We start from the raw sequence: 12,250 nt of genomic DNA on the forward strand, positions 1-12,250 counted from the left end.
AATTTAGCACAGAATACAAAAGTTACTAATAAATCAGAATGGAGGTAGTACTGTTTCAGGTGGTAATATGTAGTCCTAATTCAGAGTTGACTGAATCCTATATATAGTATACTACTACGAGGAAGTTAATTATGTCTCCCGATGTCTTCCATTTGCAGGGCAGTGCTCAAGTTGACTTGGGTTGCTCATTAAGATTTGCTCCTTGGTATTCCAACTTAGATCTACCGATCGATCAGCAGATAAGGTATTCAAGCTTACCCTCTACTCCTTGACGATTTTGGATCTCAAACAAATGGTCAAGAATTCTAAACGTTCGGACATGACTTCTCAAACGATGCAACTGTCTACGCGAGATGAAAATCCCAGGCGGCAGGCGGACTTGACATAGAAAAGAAGTCAGACTTCGTTTTGCTGCCTGAGTCGTAGCGGCTGTATTTCTGTATGCGCTGAGAGTCCAAGAGATCGTACTTCTTGTGCTAATCCGAACTAGGGAGAGCTTCTCTACCGTGCTTGGGTGATACTACTACGGCACTGCCTTGGACTAGATCCACAGTTTTGCACTAAGACGCCAAAACTTGCTACTACAAACACACGACTGTCCATTATTGTATTATTTTTTTTGAAACAAGGCAAAAGATTTGTCATTTTCATTAATTAAGAAGAGGAGTAGACATGGTTCCGCCAAGTGCGTGATTACAAATTACTCACACGGCATTATATTACTCAAATACTTCGCACCCGCACGAGCCCAAACAGAGGCTTCATCCTTAATCTTGGCGATGACGACGGTAGTAGGGGCGGTGGTGTTGCAGAAGATCCTCGCGTCACCCCTCTTGTGACAAACCTCGTCCCACCAAACTCTCACCAAGGGCACAAGTCTCCAATCTGTCGGGTCGATGTCGTGAAAACCATGCGAAGTCTTAATCTCCATCCACACTCTCACTGTGAATCGGCACTGGAAGAGGAGGTGGGCAGCCGTCTCTTGAACCTACTTGCAAAGAGGGCAAAGGTTGCAATTCGGCCATCCCCGACGTTGCAACCTATCGGTGGTCCACACCCTATTCTGGATTATCAACCAAGCAAAAAAATTGCACTGGGGGGGGGGGAGCTTTCCAAACTGTTGAGATCATGGTCGAGGCCATGAGACCCTCAAACTGAGCATTGTACACAGAAGACGCGGAGTATACACCATCTTTGGTAAACTTCCAAATAATTGTATCGTCGACTCCAGGGGTGAGTATGACATTAGAGAGCTTCTCCCAAAGGGTGGCGAATTGCTCAACATGCTCAAAGGTGAGGCCCTGAGAGGTAATAATATGATCTCTAGGAAGTGTTCCTTATTTCTTCGGGAAATTAATGCTCAAGGGCCAGTTATGTTACACAGCACCGAGGAACAAATAGGCAAAGAGAAAAGAAATACGTATATGTGTATCTCGAATGTCAACTGCTTGGCGCCGGAATGAGAAGACACGTCTCACTCATTCCCAAAGTTCTAGTGTGTGCATGAATACATAGAGCTAGCGTGCTTAATTATTAACTGCTGATGCTGAGCCTGAAAGAAAAACGGAGCACCGCCGGCAGTACTAGCAGCTGGCAGCAGCCCATCGTGCCCGTGCCCACAGATGAAGCTCAGGCGTTGTCATCGACTAACTTGCACTGATTTGGCCGGAAGTTGTCCTCAGACAAGAGCGACGTGACGAGCCGCTGCAGCCGGGCTGCTCCAGGGCCAGGACGCAGTGGCGTCGCGTCCCTCACGATCCAGAAGGAGCCATCGCCGCCGGTATCACCGATGCTCCAGCTGCCGGGGGCAAGCATGCCGGGCTGCCGCGACAGGAGCCCTACGTCGATCCTGTCAAGCACTGGGTCGTCCTGGCCAAACTTGCATGCGAAGGGGGCATCACTGTCGAGCATCCTGTCCCAGTGGCTGGAGTTGATGAGTTCCGGTTGATGCGCAGGGAAGTCGCCCCAGAAGATGTAGCGCATGTCGTGGTTCACGGTGGTGTTCCGGAACTCCTCGGCGTTGCAGGCCATGGTGTGGAAGTAGGCCTCTGGAGAGGAGACGAGGTTGGCGTAGGAGACGAGGAGGGTGCGCGGGAGGTTGTTCCACCCCCGGATCAAGTACTTGACGAATGGCCGTGACAACACCGTCCAAGCAGAACCTGGTTATCATACAAATTGAAGTTCAGTCTCGCTGTATGGTTGTAAAGTACTATCCAAAAGTCTGAACAGTCCACTCATCCAAAAAACCAAACTGATGAAGAGAGGCGGGAAATATATTTCAACGGGTGACCATGGATGCACCGTGTGTAGTTAACAACACGTGGTACGACTTCCACTTCTAGAAGACTTATATGCGGCAATGAAAATTACCCTGGGAAAAAAGACCTAGTCTATCTTCATACACCAAAAACATGGCATTTGGAATACCAAGGTTCATACCTTTGAAGAGTGTGAAGGCGGTGGGCAGCTCCTGCTTCTCGGTATCGTTCTTCCACAGCCCCGGGTCGACGATCCCCGCCATCGCCCTCGAGGACCTGTTAAGAAAAACCATGTGTGCGGTACCGAACTCAGTCGCAAGTGTCGACGTCATTCTCTGCAGATTTTATTACGAAGGAACGTACGCTTTCCGGCCCGTGTCGCTCGTGTGGTCGATGAAGTTGAGGTCACGCGGCAGCCGCGAGAACACGTCCATCAGATCTGCAGAGGTTGATAATGTCACCACGAAATCATGAATGGAAGCAGCTATATAAGCGTATATGTGGTACCGACCGTCCTGCGTGACGAGCGGGTAGTCAGAGGCGGAGAGGTTGATGAACCAGTCCCAGTCGGCGCCGGGGCCGGGCAGGAAGTTGGCGGCGGCGTGCAGCGTGGTGGTTACCATGGTGATGCTCCCTTGGTGGTTGGCCTTCTGCAGCACGCGCACGTTGCCCACGGCGGCAAGAACCGGGTGCTCGGCCACGAAGGCCGCCAGCTCGGCGTGCTCCGAGTCGGACGCCTCCGCGTCCAGGTGGAGGATGTAGTGGTTCCGTGGGTGGTAGAGCGCGAGGAGGCAGCGGCGCAGCCTGCCGGCTTCGCCAGCCGAACCGGAGACGAGGTAGGCGAAGCGTGGGGTCCCGGCCTGCGGCGAGGTAGACGAGGTGGCAGAGGAGGGGTACCGTTGATGGAATATTGTGGTGGAGGGGAATGCGATCAGGTAGGCCGCGAGGAGGAACACGGAGAAGATGTTGGCGCCATCTCTCCTTGCAGCACCGCTTCTTCTTCCTCCTGAGCTGCCTCTCACAACCCAATCTCCATATCTCTTTGTCTCTCTCAAGAACACACACTACACGGTCATGGTGAAACTCCACACACACACACACGCATACACCAAAGAGAAGACAGCCGCTGCTTTGCCAAGAGGGTCTGCTCCTTGGTGAACACTAGTGCTACATCTTGCCACTTGTGCCCTCACGGCCTCTTCTTTTGATTACTCAAAGCAACACATTTATACAGCAGGGGCTGGCACTCTTGCCGTGCAAAACTCACGCCAATACCTAGACCCACTACTCCACTAAACTCTCCATGCACTAACCATGTACTAACTGACCTTATCTTAATCCTGGAATCTCTCCAGGAGCCATGACTTGGCCTCAAATGCACACTACATGCAGCTAACAAACTCACATGCATGCAAACTGACTCAACCTGTTCACTCGGATCACGCATGTGTAGACGTTGGCTCCAGGGCTCTTTCACACAGGTTGTCACGCTGCACTTCCCTCGTACCATGTCGCTTCACACGAAGTTGCTGCATCGCACAGCCCCATGGCATCACACCTTGCACACCGGCCGCGTCGCACGACCAGTTCGGCATCTCGCCTTTCTACGACTCAAAGTGAACCTTCACCTGCCTATCACTCCCTAGGCCATCTAAGTCACATGCATGACAAAAAACAAACTAAGTATGCAGATACAAATCAAGATTAGAGCTAACATTTTCCTCCTTAATCTTGATTCTTCAATCTTCACGCGGCTTCACCCGCTGCCACTTGGCGACGCCATCGCGGCGCTGCAGCCGGCCACTCGCCGCCACCGACGCCGTCGCAGCGCCGGTCACCATGAACCATCTTGTCATCGATGACGTCCTCGCGACGCCAATCACCATGCCGTCTTGCCGTGGACGACGCCCTCGCGGCGCCAAGTACCACGACCTCCTGCCACATGCAGCAACCATCTCTTGACGTGGATGGCGGCGCCGATCGCCACGCCGTCAACATCTTGCGGCATCGCACCGCAACCGGCCACCAGCGGCATCACGCCACCGACAGCCTCCACCTTGCGCCGCCGTCCTCCACCTCACATGGAGTAGGCCGCACTGCCGTCGTCGCCTCGGATCGACAAGGCTCTGATGCCAATTGTTGGCGCCATCTCTCCTTGCAGCACCGCTTCTTCTTCCTCCTGAGCTGCCTCTCACAACCCAATCTCCATATCTCTTTGTCTCTCTCAAGAACACACACTACACGGTCATGGTGAAACTCCACACACACACACACGCATACACCAAAGAGAAGACAGCCGCTGCTTTGCCAAGAGGGTCTGCTCCTTGGTGAACACTAGTGCTACATCTTGCCACTTGTGCCCTCACGGCCTCTTCTTTTGATTACTCAAAGCAACACATTTATACAGCAGGGGCTGGCACTCTTGCCGTGCAAAACTCACGCCAATACCTAGACCCACTACTCCACTAAACTCTCCATGCACTAACCATGTACTAACTGACCTTATCTTAATCCTGGAATCTCTCCAGGAGCCATGACTTGGCCTCAAATGCACACTACATGCAGCTAACAAACTCACATGCATGCAAACTGACTCAACCTGTTCACTCGGATCACGCATGTGTAGACGTTGGCTCCAGGGCTCTTTCACACAGGTTGTCACGCTGCACTTCCCTCGTACCATGTCGCTTCACACGAAGTTGCTGCATCGCACAGCCCCATGGCATCACACCTTGCACACCGGCCGCGTCGCACGACCAGTTCGGCATCTCGCCTTTCTACGACTCAAAGTGAACCTTCACCTGCCTATCACTCCCTAGGCCATCTAAGTCACATGCATGACAAAAAACAAACTAAGTATGCAGATACAAATCAAGATTAGAGCTAACAGAAGATGCCCCCGGCGGCCACGGAGCGCACCCACCGCAGGTCGATGCCACCGCAGGAGCGTCCGAACAAGGAGGAGGGACTGCCGATATCCAAGGTGACAGAGTAGGGATGCGAGTCGGCTGGCTGGTGTTGGGTGGGTGGCATACTCGGAGTATCCATGGTGGCGAAGCGCGGTTGTGAATTGGATAAACTTGTGAGGCTTCCAGCATATAAATTGCAAGCGGATGGAGCAGGAAGGTGACGGCGCGGGCGAAGCAGCAGCGAGATGCCGCGAATAACGTCTTGCCTTGCCTTGGTTGACTGGGTGGAGGCAGCATGTGGAAGAGAGAGAGAGTGAGGGAGGGGAAAAGTGCTTGCAGCTACCGGGCTCCAGGGTTTTTTTTTGCGAGAAAAACTTCCAGTCTATTCTTGATATTTGAAATTTTTGAAAAACACACTTTGGTTGCTAAAAATAAATAAATCAAATACGTGAATGCATAGACACATTTCTAAGACCCGGTAAAAATCTAAAAAAGAAATACTTTGTATTTTGAGAAATACAAAAAAGAGAAATTTCTCATAAAAATGGCACCCCTTTTCTCTTATACATTGTCAGAAATTTGTTTTTTTTATAGCCCAAAACAAAGCGAGATTTGTACCAAAACTTGCCACGGGTATTCGGAATGTGTATATGTATCCCCAGAAAAAAAAATCATATTTTTTGAAACTTCCAAACACGAATTTCAAAGTGTTTAAATATAGGGAGCAGTGGAGCTCGGGTGCTGCAATCCCTCACTCAGATCTAACGTTCTAAAGAATCTTTCTGAATGGGATCTCCATTGTTCAACTGAGAATTTGAGGTTCTATTTGATAGGTCTTTTTTATGGGAAACGTTACCTTTCAACCGGCGGATGGGTCGTGCGTATCCAGCACCTCCGTGGCCGTCCGATTCAATTTTAATCATACAACACATAGCACTACACAAGACTGTCCAATAAGTTTTGCAACATTGGGCATGTTGCACACACAAATTTATAACACATGCTATGTTACAAACATACAAAGCACCAACAAGTTGCCAGCGTGTACATAACTTGATCATTTTTCATAAAAAAATTCTGCAACATCATCCTTGTTGCAAAAATCTTTCCGTAACATCATCTATATTGCACAAAGGTGAAAAACGAAAAAAATTCTGTAACACAAACTCTGTTGCAAATATTTGTATGCAACATGACCTTTGTTGCACAAATAATGCTTAAATAACGTGTCACGCCGAAGAAACGTTTCCGGTTGTTTTGCAACAAAGCCGTTGTTGTAGAGTGGCCATCGCAACAATCAGCTTGTTGCAGTTCGTGAGGCGCATGTTTGGAGAGATCCCATGGCTATTTTTGCGTCAATCCGATGGTCGCAGAGGTGGCCGATGTTTTTCTTTTATCCGCCGGCAGACATGTAGCATTGCCCCTTTTTTATTGTGATGTCCCTTATCCATCGAGTCGATTTTTTGTTCTCGGGGTCCATTGAGAAAAAATGCTCTTGGGCTCCCCTGAAGCCAAAATTTTCAAAAACTAAACAATCACTTTTTAAGTTTCAAAGAAACCTAAAAAATACACAAGTAAGATATAGAAGTATACTAGATGTGTATATAATTTCATCACGAAATATGTTTTGATGTGAGCTGTAAAAAATCATGTATTTTGTAGTGAATAATATATGTGCTAGAAATACGTGATTTTTTCATTTCTGTGTAGCTCGCATAAAATAATATTTCACAATGAAACTTTGCAGAAAAGTACTATGTGTCCATATCAAAACTTAAATTTAATATTTTTACCACATATTTTTCAAAAATTAAATTTTATTTTTTTAATTCAAATTAAGTGATTCATAAAGCTTGAGCTCCATTAGCATTTATTTTTTGTTATTTTCTATATGTCTATCAATTACTCCTGTCATTCCTTTATGTAAGGTGTATTATTTTCGGCGCCATTATCAAGGCTCATAATTATAGACAATTTAAGGCAAAATTATCCTTGGCTAAATCGTTGATATGTTCTTTTATATCCCTTATCCATTGTGAGTGGATTTTCTTGCTCTCGGGCTCCATGGAGTCCTATTTTTTTAAAACTAAAAAAATATTTTTATTTTAAAAAACTACAAATAAATACATGACTACACATAGATGTATATTTTATATTCATCAGAAAATAAGTTTTGATGTGAGTTGTACAAAAAACATAGTTAATAATGCATGAGTATGTCATTTTGGAGACCATGGCCTTAATTTTGAAAAATTCAAAATCCAAGCTTTTCACTTTCAAATAAAAATCTGAAAACAGTTACACATGTATACAAGGATAGAATGTGTATGGGTGGATGAAATATCTTGAAATGCAAGCTGCACAAAAAAACCAAAACTTGGATTTTGACGATAAATAGTACATGTACTAAAAAGCCACAGATTTTTCTTTTTTGAGTAGCTCTCGTTTTAATGTATTTTTGTTGTATGATAATACGTGTCTGATTCATATCATATAGTACAAAGTACAAGTCACGTAAAGACCGAGATGTCAAAACTGAAAAGATAGCAGAACATCTCTGAGCTTGACACCAACGCCCGTCACTCTCGTTTTAATGTATTTCATCTTGGAAATTTACATACATGTACGTTATATCTCTAGGTATATGTGTACGTTTTCCAAAAACAACTGAATAGTTTGAATCTCTAGGTACATTCTTTATGAAGCTCGGCCACCATTTGGCATTTTCAATAATACATGTGCTGGAAATACATGATTTTGCCATTTCTCTATAGCTCGCACAAAAATGTATTTTGCAATGAAACTCTGTAGACAAATAGTATACATCCATATGTATAATGTTTATTTCTTTTAGATATTTTTGAAACGCAGAAAATCAAATTAAGGGCTCCTTGGAGATTGAGCTCTATTAGCAATTTCCATTCTCTATATAGCCGTCTACCTATTATAATAATAGATAGATTATATAATAGGTACATGACAGTTGCGACTAATGCCGGCAATTAGAGCATCTCCAATTCTGACCCGCAAATTCCCTCTTGCATCCGTCCCCGGACCAGGGGACCAGTCCGCAAACACGGATGCGGGAGCTGGCCATCCAACGATGTCCGCATACATATGAACTACTATCTGAACTAAGCGGGCGAAATTCATGCAAACTGGCGAATTTTCATATAAACCAGACGAAATTCATTACATTTTGGACAATTTTTAACTAAACCCTACTCTAAATGATCGTTGGCGCCCGTTATTTTTTGCATCATGTTTTCCTCAACATGACCTCGGTCCTGTATTTTTTGTATATGTTGCTTCTTTTTTATTGCATCAATGTTGTGTTTGCCATATAATTAATCTTATTGCTAAATACGCTTTAAAGAAATGCGAACAACACACTGAAATTTTGCGGACTGCAATTTCTTATCTTAGTAACTCTAATTAGCGAACTGCAAACTACCAGATATATTGCATTGCTATAGCCTATAGGAGTAAGATATATTGCATTGCTATAGGAGTAACTCCTCATAAGTATAATTTGGACATGCATGTTAGGTGGAAGTCTACATATATGGTGCTTAACTATCTTATCCGAGACAAAGATGCATTCTCCAGATTTAATAATGCAAATTATGGAAGAAAGCTAATCACCCGTGATAATTGCTTATTGCTAAAGTATTGATTAAGTTTTTGGAGGTGTTTTATGATGCAACAATTTCTTTGTCTAGGTTTTATTATCGCACCTCTCCTCTGAAAGCATACGAAGGCGGTAAATTATTACTTCAAGTTGTTGCTCGCATGAAACTTAAATATTTGTAATACTGCGAAAACAATTCCTATGTTGTATGCATTTGCATTTATGTTGGATCCTAGGCTAAACTTGATCTATTTGGTAATGCACTCAATGTACGAGCTAGGTCCCAACATTTAGATTATTCTGCTTATTTCATTAATATTTGTGATAAGCTTTCTGAAGTTTATAGTAAGTACGAGCAAAAATATGCCGGAGTTCGGATGCAATGGCATGCACCAAGCAACTGCAGGAAAATAAAGGAGTGTGGAGCAAGTTATTTTGTTCTTCCTCCTCTGTCCCGAGCTCTTCCATAGCAGCACACTACTAGGGAAAAGGCTAGCAGCAGCGCGGGTTTTTAGGCTAGCAGCAGCGCGGACAGCCGCACTACCAATAAGGCGCTACAGCTAACTGTTACTAGTAGCGTGGGCTAAACCCGCGCTACTACTAAATGATTAGTAGCGCAGGTGCACACGCGCTACTACTAAGCTAACACCCACTCTACTACTAACCTAACTACTAACCTAACTACTAGTAGCGCTCACTTTTAACCCACGCTACTACTAACAATTTAGGAATTAAAAAAAATAAAAGTTAGATGTGGTATTCATGAATGGTAATACGTCCATTGCAAAGCTAACCAACGTCACAAAACCATCTCAGGATTCCATTTAACATTAGACACACAACCATCATCGAAGTACCTCCCCTAGTGGTCCACCACTAACCTAAACAAATCACTTCTCTAGATGTATCTACCAAGGCTTGGAGTTCAGACGCCAATGTACCCGAATCCTCCTCCCCCCGGACGATGGCGTCGAGGACCTCCACCTCGAAGACCTCCGGTGTCAAAATCACCTGGACGTTCATCTGTTCGACGTGGCCACCGTGCTTCACAACAAAGTCCGTCTCCAAGTGGTTGAAGAGCACAACGCCCACCGGGCCACGCTAGTCAGCGTCGATCACCCCTGCGCCCACGTCGGGAAAGTGAAAACTTGTTAGTACGCAAATTGCATCAGTTAAACTAAATAGTATATTACAATTCACAAGACCCATTAAGTTAAGATTCCTTATCATCTAGCAATTTAAAGGGGCTCATGCCGAATATATATGCTTAATTCCTCACTTCTTATTCAAACTAAATATATAGATTTGGCAAATGCATAGAAAAACATAAAGTCCAAAAGAAACACAGAAATGCATATGTGAACTAAATTACTTTGTGTGTTAGCAGATTTCTTGTTAGGTTATTCACTATATATAGTACCACATCAGGCAGGGTGATGTGTTTACTTCGCGCCGCAATGTTTGGCACCAAGTTCAGTCTTGGAAGACAAATACAATACATTGTTGGGCGGGACAAGGCAAAGAAAAATACAGAAATTTGTAGTTACTAAATCATTAGCATTAATTAGTGCATTCTGTCGCGGGGGTCATGTGTCAACTGATTTCAAGTATGTTCTTGCAAGCTACAAAGATGTTAAGAATTACTTGCAATCTGGTTTTTGCAAGCCACAAAGTTGTTCAGAATTACTACTTATCTAGTAGTACAAATGTTGAAAACAGATTATGAACTAGTCCAGACTCTACATACACGTATGTGATGAGCATTGAAGCATTCACTCTCCCAGGCTGTTTAGGATCATCAACCCAGTGGATGTCGTCCGGTAATAGAGGAAGTGCATCCTATATAAGGCACCCAACAAAAAGCTAAGTGACGGCTACTGTTTTCTCAGGCAGGGTGTACAAATTTAACAAAAATGAAAATGCACTAGCACTATAGAGTCCGGTATATCCAGTTGCTAGGGCAAGTACTAAGGTCTAAGACGATATGCTACTAAATGATTGATTTTGTTGTTGCTCATGGACATAGACATGAGCAAGCACATGGCAGGGCCATGAACCTATGCAAAGCATCAATTGTTTTCAGCTCCATGGCAACATGTCCAGTGGAAATCAAGATACTACCCACTTGCACAACTGAATCTACCATGCGCATGCGGGAGGCTACAGCTTCCTCAAAAAACAAGTAAAGAAGAGCATCATGGTTTCCTCACCCAAATACATTGACCCACTCGCCATCTGCCTTCCCTTCGCTGGCCAGAGCCATCAGCTCCGTCCTGGCAGCCTCCGTCACCGGGGTCATAGAGAATAGAATGGTCCATGGCTCTGCATGAACATCGAACATATCTCTCATAGAATTACATATGAAGAAAGCATCACTCCTGACAATTTCATCAAGAAAAGGGAAGTTAGCTAACTTATAGGGGAAACAAAACATCAAGATTCTAACTGAACAAAAGGAAATCTAGTCCAACTGCGCATTTTTTTAGAACATGAGGATGACCCCTATCCAACGGCGCATAGGCCTAGTGGAATTTTATTCAAGGACCAGACAAGAGCATCTTTCATTTTACTACAATAAGTAATTTAAATAGCACAAAGCAAACAACTATAAAATGACAAGTGAACTATGATCCAATATTGTGCAGAATATTAAAATGAAGGTGGATTTTTTCATATTCGAGTTTTCCTTAATAGTAACTTAAAAAATAAATGAATATATGCATAAGGTGGATTTTCACATGCAACCTGTGGTAGTTTCAGTTTGTGCCGGCTTCAATTGTCACTCCAAACCTCTATTTCTCTTGTGGGCAACTCAAAATTGTTTACAATCCGTTATCTGCAAAAAATAAAATGGACTGAACTGAGTTAAAATAAACACATTACATGAATAGGCCAGACATAAACCTCTATATGCTATGCCGAATTAAGATAAAATAAACACATTGCATGAACTGAGTTAAAATGGACTGAACTGAGTTAAATCGGCCATTTTCATTTTTAAGTGATCTATATGCTATGGCAAGCAACAGCTCATTACATGAATAGGCCGACAAGCCATGCCGTGCAATGATCTATTCATCGCAGAGCGTAGAACCATTCACATGGCAGCCATTCAACAACAGATATATAGAGATTGATCCATCATCCAACACATTGATCCGCTACGAAATTACCACACGACAGTATGATGATATTCACATGAACACAACAACAGGCCTGTCATACACACACATACTACTTAATGATTCATTCAATAATAGTTCATGAACTAGTAATAATTCCCAATAATAGTCAGCAGCTAGAGGAAGGACACCACAAATAGGTGGAATCCCAGCGAACCTAATGATTCATTCAACTCAACTCTGCTTTGAACAAAGTTGGCCTCATTTAAATAAGAAGAATTGGAGAAGCGGACTTTCAGATCTACAGCACATACATTGGGCCAAAATTAA

At 44.2% G+C, this 12,250-nt stretch overlaps 1 protein-coding gene across 1 annotated transcript; it reads right to left on the bottom strand.

Annotated features, from left to right (window-relative positions):
- Nucleotides 1-1,429: 1,429 nt before the first annotated feature.
- LOC123149791 (beta-glucuronosyltransferase GlcAT14A) lies at nucleotides 1,430-5,310 on the bottom strand. Its single transcript, XM_044569530.1, has 5 exons — nucleotides 5,154-5,310; nucleotides 2,770-3,223; nucleotides 2,622-2,697; nucleotides 2,440-2,534; nucleotides 1,430-2,159 (listed from the first exon to the last, which is right to left on the bottom strand). Exons 1-5 carry the CDS (start codon nucleotides 5,304-5,306, stop codon nucleotides 1,630-1,632), a joined length of 1,308 nt encoding a protein of 435 aa, XP_044425465.1. The 5' UTR covers nucleotides 5,307-5,310; the 3' UTR covers nucleotides 1,430-1,629.
- Between the last annotated feature and the right edge of the window lie 6,940 nt (nucleotides 5,311-12,250).

Source organism: Triticum aestivum, chromosome 7A (genome assembly GCF_018294505.1).
Source record: "Triticum aestivum cultivar Chinese Spring chromosome 7A, IWGSC CS RefSeq v2.1, whole genome shotgun sequence".
NCBI lineage: Eukaryota > Viridiplantae > Streptophyta > Magnoliopsida > Poales > Poaceae > Triticum > Triticum aestivum.